Source organism: Nerophis ophidion, linkage group LG17 (genome assembly GCF_033978795.1).
Source record: "Nerophis ophidion isolate RoL-2023_Sa linkage group LG17, RoL_Noph_v1.0, whole genome shotgun sequence".
Lineage (NCBI taxonomy): Eukaryota > Metazoa > Chordata > Actinopteri > Syngnathiformes > Syngnathidae > Nerophis > Nerophis ophidion.
The window spans coordinates 7,246,620-7,261,579 of record NC_084627.1 but is presented as its reverse complement, the minus strand read 5'-3'; the positions used below and the strand labels follow the sequence as shown (position 1 = coordinate 7,261,579).

Sequence of the window (14,960 nt, the reverse complement as noted above, 5' to 3'; positions counted from 1 at the left end):
TGAGCGACGGCGTGGAGGTGACCGCCACCGTCAGGAGGAGGGGCACGGCCGGCGTGTGCGCCTGCGCCAGCCGCGAACAGGTGTGCGGCAGCGACGGCGTCACGTACGCGGACATCTGCCAGCTGAGGCGCGTGAGCAGGCGCGCCACCGACGCCCAGCTTCCGCCCATCATCTTCATCCAGCGAGGCGCGTGCGGCGAAGGTGAGCGCGTGCACGTGCGCAAAACCTTTGACCTTTAGGGCAATGATGGCTGGGTTGTCACGGTTACGACAGGTGTGTTGTCATGGTTGCAACAGGTGTGTTGACGTGGTTACGAGAGGTGTGTTGTCATGGTTACAACAGGTGTGTTGTCATGGTTGCAACAGGTTTGTTGTCATGGTTACAACAGGAGTGTTGTCATGGTTACAACAGGTGTGTTGTCACGGTTACGACAGGTGTGTTGTCATGGTTGCAACAGGTGTGTTGACGTGGTTCCGAGAGGTGTGTTGTCATGGTTACAACAGGTGTGTTGTCATGGTTGCAACAGGTGTGTTGACGTGGTTGCGAGAGGTGTGTTGTCATGGTTACAACAGGTGTGTTGTCATGGTTGCAACAGGTGTGTTGACGTGGTTACGAGAGGTGTGTTGTCATGGTTGCAACAGGTGTGTTGACGTGGTTATGTGTTGTCATGGTTGCAACAGGTTTGTTGTCATGGTTACAACAGGAGTGTTGTCATGGTTACAACAGGTGTGTTGTCATGGTTACAACTGGTGTGTTCTTATGTTTACATTAGTGTTGTCATGGTTACAACAGGTGGATTGTCATGGTTACAACTGGTGCGTTCTTATGTTTACATTTGTGTTGTCATGGTTACAATAAGTGGGTTGTCATGGTTACAACAGGTGCGTTGTCTTGGTTGCTACAGGTGTGTTGTCTTGGTTGCAACAGGTGTGTTGGTTTGGTTACAACAGGTGAGTTGTTATGGTTACGGCAGGTGAGTTGTTTTTGTTACAACAGGTGTGTTGTTATGGTTACAACAGGAGTGTTGTCATGGTTACAACAGGTGGATTGTCATGGTTACAACTGGTACGTTGTTCTGTTTACATTAGTGTTGTCATGGTTACAATAAGTGGATTGTCATGGTTACAGCAGGTGCGTTGTCTTGGTTGCAACGGGTGTGTTGTCTTGGTTGCAACAGGTGTGTTGTCATGGTTACGAGAGGTGTGTTGTCTTGGTTGCAACATGAGTGTTGTCATGGTTACAACAGGTGGATTGTCATGGTTACAGCTGGTGCGTTGTTATGTTTACATTAGTGTTGTCATGGTTACAATAAGTGGATTGTCTTGGTTACAACAGGTGCGTTGCCTTGGTTGCAACAGGTTTGTTGTCTTGTTACAACAGGTGTGTTGTCATGGTTGCAACAGGTGTGTTTTGATGGTTACAAGAGGTGAGTTGTCATGGTTACAACATGTGCATTGTCTTGGTTGCAACAGGTGTGTTGTCGCGATTACAACAGGTGTGTTGTCGCGGTTACAACAGGTGTGTTGTTTTGGTTACAACAGGTGCGTTGTCACGGTTACAACAGGTGTGTTGTCGCGATTACAACAGGTGTGTTGTTTTGGTTACAACAGGTGTCCATCCCACTCACCTGTTTCTTGGGTCTGAGGTCATCCAGCACTGGCTAGCGTTAGCTAGCATAGCATAGCAGTTCTGACTGGCACACTTTGTGTATGTGACCTACTATAGTATTTATTTTACGTGACTGACTATAGTATTTATTTTAGGTGACTGACTATAGTATTTATTTTACGTGACTGACTATAGTATTTATTTTAGTTGACTGACTATAATATTTATTTTAGTTGACTGACTATAGTATTTCTTTCAGGTGACTGACTATATAATAAGTATTCTAGCCCCCAGCCTGGGTGTAGTGCAGCGAGTGTGCCAGCTGTGGCTCAGATGTTATTCAAGCAGGATTTTGTGGATGAAATGTTTTCCTGTGCAGACAGGCTTGGTTGCCGTGACAACAAACATGGCACAGTGACTCAGGAATCTTCCCGGTCCAGACGGGTCCAGACTAAGCGGGATCAGATAAGCACACACACGTCTCATTGTTGACCGCACACAACATGATGATGTCATCTCTTATTTACCTGCTGGAGGCCCCAAGTTGCATGAGGACACCTGTCCTGTTTGTTGTCTGCTCTCCATGTTGGAACTGCTGCTTCCCTCCTGGGTCTGATGGGCGGGGCCACACATATGTTGGAACTGCTGCTTCCCTCCTGGGTCTGATGGGCGGGGCCACACATATGTTGGAACTGCTGCTTCCCTCCTGGGTCTGATGGGCGGGGCCACACATATGTTGGAACTGCTGCTTCCCTCCTGGGTCTGATGGGCGGGGCCACACATATGTTGGAACTGCTGCTTCCCTCCTGGGTCTGATGGGCGGGGCCACACATGACTTCTGCCAGCACAGCTGGAGTTATGGAACAACATTCAACTCAGGACACGGCCTGTGACTCACGCACATCTGGACTCAAACTCACTCACATCCACCTCACTTAGCACCTAGCTCACATAGTACCTTGCTCACTTAGCACCTTGCTCACTTAGCACCTTGCTCACTTAGCACCTTGCTCACTTAGCACCTTGCTCACTTAGCACCTAGCTCAGTTAGCACCTTACTCAGTTAGCACCTTACTCAGTTAGCACCTTGCTCAGTTAGCAGCTAGCTCACTTAACACCTTGCTCAGTTAGCAGCTAGCTCAGTTAGCAACTTACTCAGTTAGCACCTTGCTCAGTTGGCAGCTAGCTCACTTACCACCTTGCTCAGTTAGCAGCTAGCTCAGTTAGCACCTTACTCAGTTAGCACCTTGCTCAGTTAGCAGCTAGCTCAGTTAGCAGCTAGCTCACATATCACCTTGCTCAGTTAGCAGCTAGGTCAGTTATCACCTTACTCAGTTAGCACCTTGCTCAGTTAGCAGCTAGCTCAGTTAGCACCTTACTCAGTTAACAGCTTGCTCAGTTAGAAGCTAGCTCAGTTAACACCTTGCTCAGTTAGCAGCTAGCTCAGTTAGCAACTTACTCAGTTAGCACCTTGCTCAGTTAGCAGCTAGCTCACTTACCACCTTGCTCAGTTAGCAGCTAGCTCAGTTAGCACCTTGCTCAGTTAGCAGCTAGCTCAGTTAGCAGCTAGCTCACATAGCACCTTGCTCAGTTAGCAGCTAGGTCAGTTAGCACCTTACTCAGTTAGCACCTTGCTCAGTTAGCAGCTAGCTCAGTTAGCACCTTGCCCAGTTAACAGCTTGCTCAGTTAGAAGCTAGCTCAGTTAGCACCTTGCTCAGTTAGCAGCTAGCTCAGTTAGCACCTTGTTCAGTTAGAAGCTAGCTCAGTTAGCAGCTAGCTCAGTCAGCAGCTTGCTCAGTTAGTTACTAACATAGTTACAGACTAACTTAGTTAGAGACTAGCACAGTCAGAGGCTCGCTCAGTTATCGGCTACTTTAGTTAGCAGTTAGCTTAGTTATCTGCTAGCTCAGTTAGAGACTAACTTAGTTAGGCTCTAGCTCAGTCAGAGGCTCGCTTAGTTAGCGGCTACCTCTGTTAGCGGTTAGCTTAGCAGCGAGCTTAGGTAATGTGTAGTGCAGTTAGCTTAGCTAGCGGCTAGCTTAGTTAACGTGTAGTGCAGTTAGCGGCTAGTTCAGTTAGCGGCAAGCTCAGTAAGCAGCTAGCGTGGTTAACGGCTAGCTCAGAAAACAGCAAGCCCAGTTAGTGGCTAGTTCAGTTAGCGACTAGTTGAAGTACCAGCTAACGTAGTTGGCAAATAGCTCAGGTAGCGCTTAGCTCAGTTTGTGGCGAACATGGTTGGCGGCTACCTCATTTAGCAGCAAGCTCAGTTTACGGCTAGCCGGTTGACAGCTAACATAGTTAGCAGCTACCTCAGTTACTGGCGAGCACAGTTAGTGGTAAGCTCAGTTAGCGTGTAACATAATTAGCAGTTAGCTCAGTTAGCCATAGGCTCAGTTGTCGGCTAGTGTAGTCAGCGGTTAGCCTAGTTAGTGGCTATCTCAGTTAGGGACTGGCTAAGTCATCTGCTAGCTCAATTAGCAACTAGCATGGTTAGCGGCATGTGTAATTAGAGGCTGTCTAAGGTCACAGCTAGCTCAGTTAGCCACAGGCTCAGTTAACGGCTAGTGTAGTTAGTGGCTGGATCAGTTAGCGACAAGCTCAGTTAGCGGCTAACTCAGATTACGGCAAACTTATTTAGCAGCTAGTTCAGTTAGCGGCTAGCTCAGTATGCAGCTAGCGATGTTTGATTGACAAGTGTGTGACTCCGCCCCTCAGGCCGGCAGCACGCCGACAGTCTTCGCTTCAAGTACAACTTCATCGCTGACGTGGTGGAGAAGATCGCTCCTGCCGTGGTTCACATAGAAGTTTACCGCAAGTACGAGGGCAGCTGTGACTCCGCCCACCTGCACTCACCTGCACTCACCTGCACTCACCTGCACTCTCCACCTGCAGGATGATCTACTCCAGGAGGGAGGTGGCCATGGCCAGCGGCTCCGGCTTCTTGGTGTCGGAGGAGGGGCTTATTGTCACCAACGCCCACGTGGTGGCCAATAAGCATCGCATCAAAGTAGGTGGCGACCAATGGGAGGAGAGGAACTGGTCATGTGACACATCTGACCTGGTCATGTGACACGTCTGACCTGGTCATGTGACACATCTGACCTGGTCATGTGACACGTCTGACCTGGTCATGTGACACATCTGACCTGGTCATGTGACACTGACACGTCTGACCTGGTCATGTGACACTGACACATCTGACCTGGTCATGTGACACATCTGACCTGGTCATGTGACACTGACACATCTGACCTGGTCATGTGACACATCTGACCTGGTCATGTGACACTGACACATCTGACCTGGTCATGTGACACTGACACATCTGACCTGGTCATGTGACACTGACACATCTGACCTGGTCATGTGACACATCTGACCTGGTCATGTGACACTGACACATCTGACCTGGTCATGTGACACATCTGACCTGGTCATGTGACACTGACACATCTGACCTGGTCATGTGACACTGACACATCTGACCTGGTCATGTGACACATCTGACCTGGTCATGTGACACTGACACGTCTGACCTGGTCATGTGACACTGACACGTCTGACCTGGTCATGTGACACATCTGACCTGGTCATGTGACACTGACACATCTGACCTGGTCATGTGACACTGACACATCTGACCTGGTCATGTGACACTGACACATCTGACCTGGTCATGTGACACATCTGACCTGGTCATGTGACACTGACACATCTGACCTGGTCATGTGACACTGACACATCTGACCTGGTCATGTGACACTGACACATCTGACCTGGTCATGTGACACTGACACCTCTGACCTGGTCATGTGACACTGACACATCTGACCTGGTCATGTGACACTGACACATCTGACCTGGTCATGTGACACTGACACATCTGACCTGGTCATGTGACACTGACACATCTGACCTGGTCATGTGACACTGACACATCTGACCTGGTCATGTGACACTGACACATCTGACCTGGTCATGTGACACTGACACATCTGACCTGGTCATGTGACAGTAACACGTGTGGCCTGCAGGTGGAGCTGAAGAGCGGCGCCACGTTTGATGCCAAGATTCAAGACGTGGACGAGAAGGCCGACATCGCTCTGATCAAGATCACCTCTGCTGTGAGTCATGCTGCTCTACCATCTTTATGTCTACTGTCATGCTGCTCTACCATCTTTATGTCTACTGTCATGCTGCTCTACCATCTTTATGTCTACTGTCATGCTGCTCTACCATCTTTATGTCTACTGTCATGCTGCTCTACCATCTTTATGTCTACTGTCATGCTGCTCTACCATCTTTATGTCTACTGTCATGCTGCTCTACCATCTTTATGTCTACTGTCATGCTGCTCTACCATCTTTATGTCTACTGTCATGCTGCTCTACCATCTTTATGTCTACTGTCATGCTGCTCTACCATCTTTATGTCTACTGTCATGCTGCTCTACCATCTTTATGTCTACTGTCATGCTGCTCTACCATCTTTATGTCTACTGTCATGCTGCTCTACCATCTTTATGTCTACTGTCATGCTGCTCTACCATCTTTATGTCTACTGTCATGCTGCTCTACCATCTTTATGTCTACTGTCATGCTGCTCTACCATCTTTATGTCTACTGTCATGCTGCTCTACCATCTTTATGTCTACTGTCATGCTGCTCTACCATCTTTATGTCTACTGTCATGCTGCTCTACCATCTTTATGTCTACGGTCATGCTGCTCTACCATCTTTATGTCTACTGTCATGCTGCTCTACCATCTTTATGTCTACTGTCATGCTGCTCTACCATCTTTATGTCTACTGTCATGCTGCTCTACCATCTTTATGTCTACTGTCATGCTGCTCTACCATCTTTATGTCTACTGTCATGCTGCTCTACCATCTTTATGTCTACTGTCATGCTGCTCTACCATCTTTATGTCTACGGTCATGCTGCTCTACCATCTTTATGTCTACTGTCATGCTGCTCTACCATCTTTATGTCTACTGTCATGCTGCTCTACCATCTTTATGTCTACTGTCATGCTGCTCTACCATCTTTATGTCTACTGTCATGCTGCTCTACCATCTTTATGTCTACTGTCATGCTGCTCTACCATCTTTATGTCTACTGTCATGCTGCTCTACCATCTTTATGTCTACTGTCATGCTGCTCTACCATCTTTATGTCTACTGTCATGCTGCTCTACCATCTTTATGTCTACTGTCATGCTGCTCTACCATCTTTATGTCTACTGTCATGCTGCTCTACCATCTTTATGTCTACTGTCATGCTGCTCTACCATCTTTATTGCAATGACTTGGCCAAGACGTCAGTGAGTGCAAGTGAGCTAACTAGCGTGCTAAAAGCTGGTCTTCCTGTCGTCGTCTCAGGTCAAACTGCCGGTTCTTATGCTCGGCCGCTCGGGGGACCTCCGGCCTGGTGAGTTTGTGGTGGCCATCGGGAGTCCCTTCTCCCTCCAGAACACCGTGACTACTGGCATCGTCAGCACCACCCAGCGGGGGGGCAAGGAACTGGGCCTCCGCAACTCGGACATGGACTACATCCAGACGGACGCCATCATCAACGTGAGCCTGACCTCTTGTTTCTGCTCAGGAAGGCTTGGGCTGTCAGTTGCCATGGTGAATGGTAGTGTTGCCATGGTGAATGGTAGTGTTGCCATGGTGAATGGTAGTGTTGCCAAGGTGAATGGTAGTGTTGCCATGGTGAATGGTAGTGTTGCCATGGTGACTGATAGTGTTGCCATGGTGAATGGTAGTGTTGCCATGGTGAATGGTAGTGTTGCCATGGTGAATGGTAGTGTTGCCATGGTGAATGGTAGTGTTGCCATGGTGAATGGTAGTGTTGCCATGGTGAATGGTAGTGTTGCCAAGGTGACTGATAGTGTTGCCATGGTGAATGGTAGTGTTGCCATGGTGAATGGTAGTGTTGCCATGGTGAATGGTAGTGTTGCCAAGGTGACTGATAGTGTTGCCAAGGTGAATGGTAGTGTTGCCATGGTGAATGGTAGTGTTGCCATGGTGAATGGTAGTGTTGCCATGGTGAATGGTAGTGTTGCCAAGGTGACTGATAGTGTTGCCAAGGTGAATGGTAGTGTTGCCATGGTGAATGGTAGTGTTGCCATGGTGAATGGTAGTGTTGCCATGGTGAATGGTAGTGTTGCCATGTTGAATGGTAGTGTTGCCATGGTGAATGGTAGTGTTGCCATGGTGAATGGTAGTGTTGCCATGGTGAATGGTAGTGTTGCCATGGTGAATGGTAGTGTTGCCATGGTGAATGGTAGTGTTGCCATGGTGAATGGTAGTGTTGCCAAGGTGACTGATAGTGTTGCCATGGTGAATGGTAGTGTTGCCATGGTGAATGGTAGTGTTGCCATGGTGAATGGTAGTGTTGCCAAGGTGACTGATAGTGTTGCCATGGTGAATGGTAGTGTTGCCATGGTGAATGGTAGTGTTGCCAAGGTGACTGATAGTGTTGCCAAGGTGAATGGTAGTGTTGCCATGGTGAATGGTAGTGTTGCCATGGTGAATGGTAGTGTTGCCATGGTGAATGGTAGTGTTGCCATGGTGAATGGTAGTGTTGCCATGGTGAATGGTAGTGTTGCCATGTTGAATGGTAGTGTTGCCATGGTGAATGGTAGTGTTGCCATGGTGAATGGTAGTGTTGCCATGGTGAATGGTAGTGTTGCCATGGTGAATGGTAGTGTTGCCATGGTGAATGGTAGTGTTGCCATGGTGAATGGTAGTGTTGCCATGGTGAATGGTAGTGTTGCCATGGTGAATAGTAGTGTTGCCATGGTGACTGATAGTGTTGCCATGGTGAATGGTAGTGTTGCCAAGGTGACTGATAGTGTTGCCAAGGTGAATGGTAGTGTTGCCATGGTGAATGGTAGTGTTGCCATGGTGAATGGTAGTGTTGCCATAGTGAATGTCAGTATCATTGTAGTCACAGCCAGAATCAGGTGAGAGTCAACATGTTCAGGTTGTTCGAACTAACTCTGATCTTCTGAGTCTGACTGTATGTTTCATGTTGTGAGTCTGACTGTATGTTTCATGTTGTGAGTCTGACTGTGTCCTTCATGTTCCCACAGTACGGCAACTCAGGCGGTCCACTGGTCAACTTGGTGAGTGTCCTGCGTGTTTGAGCCTCAACACCGACTGTTCTTCACGTGCCGGTGTCACCCCCGCAGGACGGGGAAGTCATCGGCATCAACACCCTGAAGGTGACGGCAGGAATCTCCTTCGCCATCCCCTCAGACAAGATCCGACACTTCCTGGCCGAGTCGCACGACCGACAGATCAAAGGTTAGTGCGGGCGCCACCCGGGGGGGGGTGAGGGGGGGTGTTGCACGTTTGTGTTGCCCACAGCGTTTGTGTTGTGAGCAGGAAGTGGCGTCAGCAGGAAGAAGTACATCGGCATCAGGATGATGAGCCTCACACCCGCGTGAGTCCCACACACACACACACACACACACACACACACACACTCACACGCACACACTCACACACACACACTCACACACACACACTCACACACACACACTCACACACACACACTCACACGCACACACTCACACGCACACACTCACACACACACACTCACACACACACACTCACACGCACACACTCACACACACTCACACGCACACACTCACACACACACACACTCACACACACACACTCACACGCACACACTCACACGCACACACTCACACACACTCACACACACACACTCACACGCACACACTCACACGCACACACTCACACGCACACACTCACACACACACACACTCACACGCACACACTCACACACACACGCACACACTCACACACACACACACTCACACGCACACACTCACACACACACACACTCACACACACACACTCACACGCACACACTCACACGCACACACTCGCACACGCACACACTCACACGCACACACTCACACACACACACTCACACACACACACTCACACGCACACACTCACACGCACACACTCACACGCACACACTCACACACACACACACTCACACGCACACACTCACACGCACACACTCACACGCACACACTCACACGCACACACTCACACGCACACACTCACACACACACACACACTCACACACACACGCACACACTCACACGCACACACTCACACGCACACACACACACACACACACACACACACACACACACATCCACACGCACACACGCACCGGTCACTGCGTGGCTGTAGGAAACCTCCACAACACATGTTGAAATGCAACATTCTTGAGGTCTGACGGCGGTTTCTTACCTGCTAACTGAACTTTTATTTTGAAAGTTCCCCCCGTCGCAGATATTACGTTGTTGTTTACAAATAAATATTTATTTACATACCTTAATTGTTTCAAAACGGTGTCTGTAAAAAGGCAGTAAAACGGCCGATTAAACAAAACAGAACTCACGAACATGGGCCTGCGAGTTTTGGTGAATTTACTGAGGAATTTTTAAAAGTGAAACAATACAAAAATAATGTGTTTGTAAGTCAATAATACAAACACTGACACCTGTAAATGTGTTAGCATATTGGCTAATGCTAACGACGCCAGCTTGATGACATTGTGATAGCAGGTGCTAACGTGCATGAAAACACTCCTACAGACATCACACATGGGACGCCATAGTGAGTAAGAATTGTTTTATATTGTAAAACTCACAAACGTTGCTTGAAATGACAAATGAAGAATCTATACGGGGAGAAACGCTATGGACGGCTAGAGGAGTGAACAACACTCTACTAAAGCAGTCAATGGAAGGACACTGCAGCACCTGCATTGAGCGAATTCGTCCATAAGATGGTGCTATAGTTCAAACAAAAAAAACACTGTCTCGTTGTATTTGCTTTTTTTTAGCTAATGCTAACAACGCTAGCTTGATGACATCACAATTGCAGGTATAAATATGCGTGACAGACATCACACATTTAGTAGGTAAAAATTATTTTAGTTATATTATAAAACATGCAAACGTTGCTTGGAGTGATGAAGAATGAATCCATAGAAACCCTAGCTAGAACACAGAATGGCCCTTCTACTTCCGGTTCAGAACTCAGTCTGAACAGAAGGGCAAAGCATCAAAAAGATGGCGCCACAGCGAAAACAACAAGTGAAGTGAATTATATTTATATAGCGCTTTTTCTCTAGTGACTCAAAGCGCTTTACAAAGTGAAACCCAATATCTAAGTTCCATTTAAAGCAGTGTGGGTGGCACTGGGAGCAGGTGGGTCAAGTGTCTTGCCCAAGGACACAACGGCAGTGACTAGGATGATGGAAGCGGGGATCGAACCTGCAACCCTCAAGTTGCTGGCACGGCCGCTTTACCAACTGAGCTATACCGCCCCACCTATTCAGTGTTTGTTTTTTTCAACAATTTGCCTTATGGCTTTCAGCAAAGAAAAATCCATCCGTAACTGCACCGTTTTATGAGCCGCAGGATTCGAAGCGTAGGAGAAAAAGTAGTATTGGACATGTTTTCGCTGTATGTTTTTAATATTGTAGTGTTATTGTATCTTTATTTCTGTGCCTCGCTTGTTGTTTTCCCACCCTGATACTCAACTGGCGGCCCCAGGAGGGTTGATGGACCCGTTCAAAAGTAGGGTTGCTCATGTGTGCAGTACTCCCGCCACCCTGCGGGGGGCGACAGTATGTGTCGCTGTGACGCAGCAAGAGAAGAAGACTGCTCACTCACGCCAAGAACGGCACCGAAGTGAAAGTACTTGTAGTGCTGAATGTGACCAGTAGAAGGCGATGACGCTTGAGTTTAATTGTGATGAGTCACAGTCGTGTCATCCGGGTGTTGTTTACTTTTTACATGTGTCAACGTCTGTAGTTTATTGTATAAACACTAAAAATACACAATGGTCATTATTTATGTGATGGCAACAAACAATAACACAACATATGACTTTTAGAAATGCACCTTAAGATGTTCAATATTTAAGTAAGTGGAATTTTTTTGGAGTCCGTTTCATTTTTTTTGGTTTGTTTAATGTGTGAAAGTCACACGTGAAGTTAAGTACATCATTGCAGGGACACGTGAAGTTAAGTACATCATTGCAGGGACAGTCAGGCACTGTAGATAAACATCATTTACCTTTTTGGTATGACACGCTTGTTGATGGATGATGATGATGATGAAGATGGTGATGAAGATGGTGTGTATGTATGCTGATGATGAAGATGATGATGAAGATGGTGTGTATGTATGCTGATGATGAAGATGATGATGAAGATGGTGTGTATGTATGCTGATGATGAAGATGATGATGAAGATGGTGTGTATGTATGCTAATGATGATGAAGATGGTGTGTATGTATGCTGATGATGATGAAGATGATGATTATGAAGATGGTGTGTATGTATGCTGATGATGAAGATGGTGATGATGAAGATGGTGTGTATGTATGCTGATGATGAAGATGATGATGAAGATGGTGTGTATGTATGCTGATGATGAAGATGATGATGAAGATGGTGTGTATGTATGCTGATGATGAAGATGATGATGAAGATGGTGTGTATGTATGCTAATGATGATGAAGATGGTGTGTATGTATGCTGATGATGATGAAGATGATGATTATGAAGATGGTGTGTATGTATGCTGATGATGAAGATGGTGATGATGAAGATGGTGTGTATGTATGCTGATGATGAAGATGATGATGAAGATGGTGTGTATGTATGCTGATGATGATGAAGATGGTGTGTATGTATGCTGATGATGATGAAGATGATGATTATGAAGATGGTGTGTATGTATGCTGATGATGAAGATGGTGATGATGAAGATGGTGTGTATGTATGCTGATGATGAAGATGATGATGAAGATGGTGTGTATGTATGCTGATGATGAAGATGATGATGAAGATGGTGTGTATGTATGCTAATGATGATGAAGATGGTGTGTATGTATGCTGATGATGATGAAGATGATGATTATGAAGATGGTGTGTATGTATGCTGATGATGAAGATGGTGATGATGAAGATGGTGTGTATGTATGCTGATGATGAAGATGATGATGAAGATGGTGGGTATGTATGCTGATGATGAAGATGATGATGAAGATGGTGTGTATGTATGCTAATGATGATGATGATGATGATGAAGATGGTGTGTATGTATGCTGATGATGATGAAGATGATGATGATGAAGATGGTGTGTATGTATGCTGATGATGAAGATGATGATGATGATGATGAAGATGGTGTGTATGTATGCTGATGATGATGAAGATGGTGATGATGAAGATGGTGTGTATGTATGCTGATGATGAAGATGATGATGAAGATGATGATGAAGATGGTGTGTATGTATGCTAATGATGATGAAGATGGTGTGTATGTATGCTGATGATGATGAAGATGATGATGATGAAGATGGTGTGTATGTATGCTGATGATGATGAAGATGATGATGAAGATGGTGATGTGTATGTATGCTGATGATGATGCTGATGATGATGAAGATGGTGTGTATGTATGCTGATGATGATGATGATGATGAAGATGGTGTGTATGTATGCTGATGATGATGAAGATGATGATGAAGATGGTGATGTGTATGTATGCTGATGATGATGCTGATGATGATGAAGATGGTGTGTATGTATGCTGATGATGATGAAGATGATGATGATGAAGATGGTGTGTATGTATGCTGATGATGATGAAGATGATGATGAAGATGGTGATGTGTATGTATGCTGCTGATGATGATGATGGTGATGATGATGATGAAGATGGTGTGTCCAGGATGGCTAAAGAGTTGAAGGCGAGACAGTCAGACTTCCCAGACGTGACGTCAGGTGTTTACATCCTGGAAGTCCTGAGTTCGAGTCCCGCCAAAGCGTGAGTGCTTGTGACAACTTTTTAGTGTCGCTCGTCTCTTTTCAACTCTCACATCTTTACTTTGTTGTCTTCTTGTCTTTTATTCACACATAAAGTGTTGAATGTTTTTATCATCTTTTAACTGTTTGTACTCTTTTTAATGTGTTGTTTTAGTCTTTTCAAATTTTTTTGTTTTTGATGTGTTGTTTTGTTGGTTTAATGTGTTTGATTGTTTTTAATGGTTTTTATTATCTTAATGTGCTGTGTTGTTTTTAATGTATTTTATTTTAATGCGTTTTATTGTTTTGATGTGTTGTTTTATTGTTTTCAATGTGTCTTAATTTTCAATGTGTTTTGTTGTTTTTGTGTTATTTTAATGTTTTCAATGTGTTTTATTGTTATTTTATTGTTTTCAAAGTGTTTTATTGTGTTGTTTTATTGTTTTCAATATGTTTTATTGTTTAGATATGTTGTTTTATTGTTTTCAATGTGTTCTATTGTGTTATTTTATTATTTTCAATGTGTTTTATTGTGGTATTATGTTGTTTTCTATGTGTTTTTGTGTTAGTTTATTGTTTTCAATATGTTTTATTGTTTTTCATGTGTTTTATTGTCATTTTATTGTTTTCAATGTGTTTTATTTTTTTCAATGTGTTGTTTTGGTGTTATTTTATTTTCAATGTGTTTTATTGTTATTTTATTGTTTTCAATGTGTTTTATTGTGTTTTTTATTGTTTTCAAAGTGTTTTATTGTTTTTATTGTGTTTTGTTTTCAATGTGTGTTCTTGTTTAGATGTGTTGTTTTCTGTTTTCAATGTGTTCTATTGTGTAATTTTATTATTTTCAATGTGTTTTATTGTTTTGATATGTTTTATTGTTGTATTGTGTTGTTTTCAATGTGGTTTTTCTGTTAGTTTATTGTTTTCAATGTGTTTTATTGTGTTGTTTTCTTTTTAATGTGTTGTATTGTTTTAAATGTGTTGTTGTATTCTTTTGTGTTGTTTTGTTTTCAATGTGTCTTGTTTTTAATATGTTGTATTTTTTAATGTTTTGTTTTATTGTTTTTAATGTGTTGTTTTATTGGTTTTAATGTGTTTTGTTGTTTGTATTGAGAATGTCTTGTGTTACTTTTTCACGAGTGTGTGTATGTCCAACACAGCGCCGGTCTGCAGGACAGCGATGTCATCATCAGCATCAACGGCGAGCGCGTGACATCGGCCAGCGACGTCAGCGCCGCCATCAAGCGCGACGCCACGCTGCGCACGGTGGTGAGGCGGGGCAACGAGGACGTGGTGGTCACTGTGCTGCCCGAGGAGGCGGAGCCTTGACCTGCAGCCAGACTGGACATCTGTGTGACCTGCTTGACCTTTGACCCTTTTTCTTACAGGAAAATACAAAGATTTTTGTAACTTTTTCTGACAGACTGACTTTTCTGTCTCAACATAAATATTTATTTTATTATTTTAGTA

The 14,960-nt window shown here is 45.0% G+C and overlaps 1 protein-coding gene across 1 annotated transcript in view; it reads left to right on the top strand.

Moving 5' to 3' along the window:
* Positions 1-14,905, top strand: part of LOC133535930 (serine protease HTRA1B-like) — a 15,174-nt gene extending 269 nt beyond the window's left edge. Inside the window, exons 1-10 of the mRNA XM_061875995.1 lie at positions 1-201; positions 4,325-4,424; positions 4,502-4,616; positions 5,644-5,733; positions 6,991-7,185; positions 8,709-8,741; positions 8,808-8,922; positions 9,004-9,061; positions 13,417-13,512; positions 14,651-14,905. The exon at positions 1-201 is cut by the window's left edge and continues 269 nt beyond it. Of these exons, the coding sequence (XP_061731979.1) occupies positions 1-201; positions 4,325-4,424; positions 4,502-4,616; positions 5,644-5,733; positions 6,991-7,185; positions 8,709-8,741; positions 8,808-8,922; positions 9,004-9,061; positions 13,417-13,512; positions 14,651-14,819 (1,172 nt within the window). The 3' untranslated portion in view covers positions 14,820-14,905. The remainder of the gene's footprint in view (positions 202-4,324; positions 4,425-4,501; positions 4,617-5,643; positions 5,734-6,990; positions 7,186-8,708; positions 8,742-8,807; positions 8,923-9,003; positions 9,062-13,416; positions 13,513-14,650) is intronic.
* The last annotated feature ends 55 nt before the right edge of the window (positions 14,906-14,960 follow it).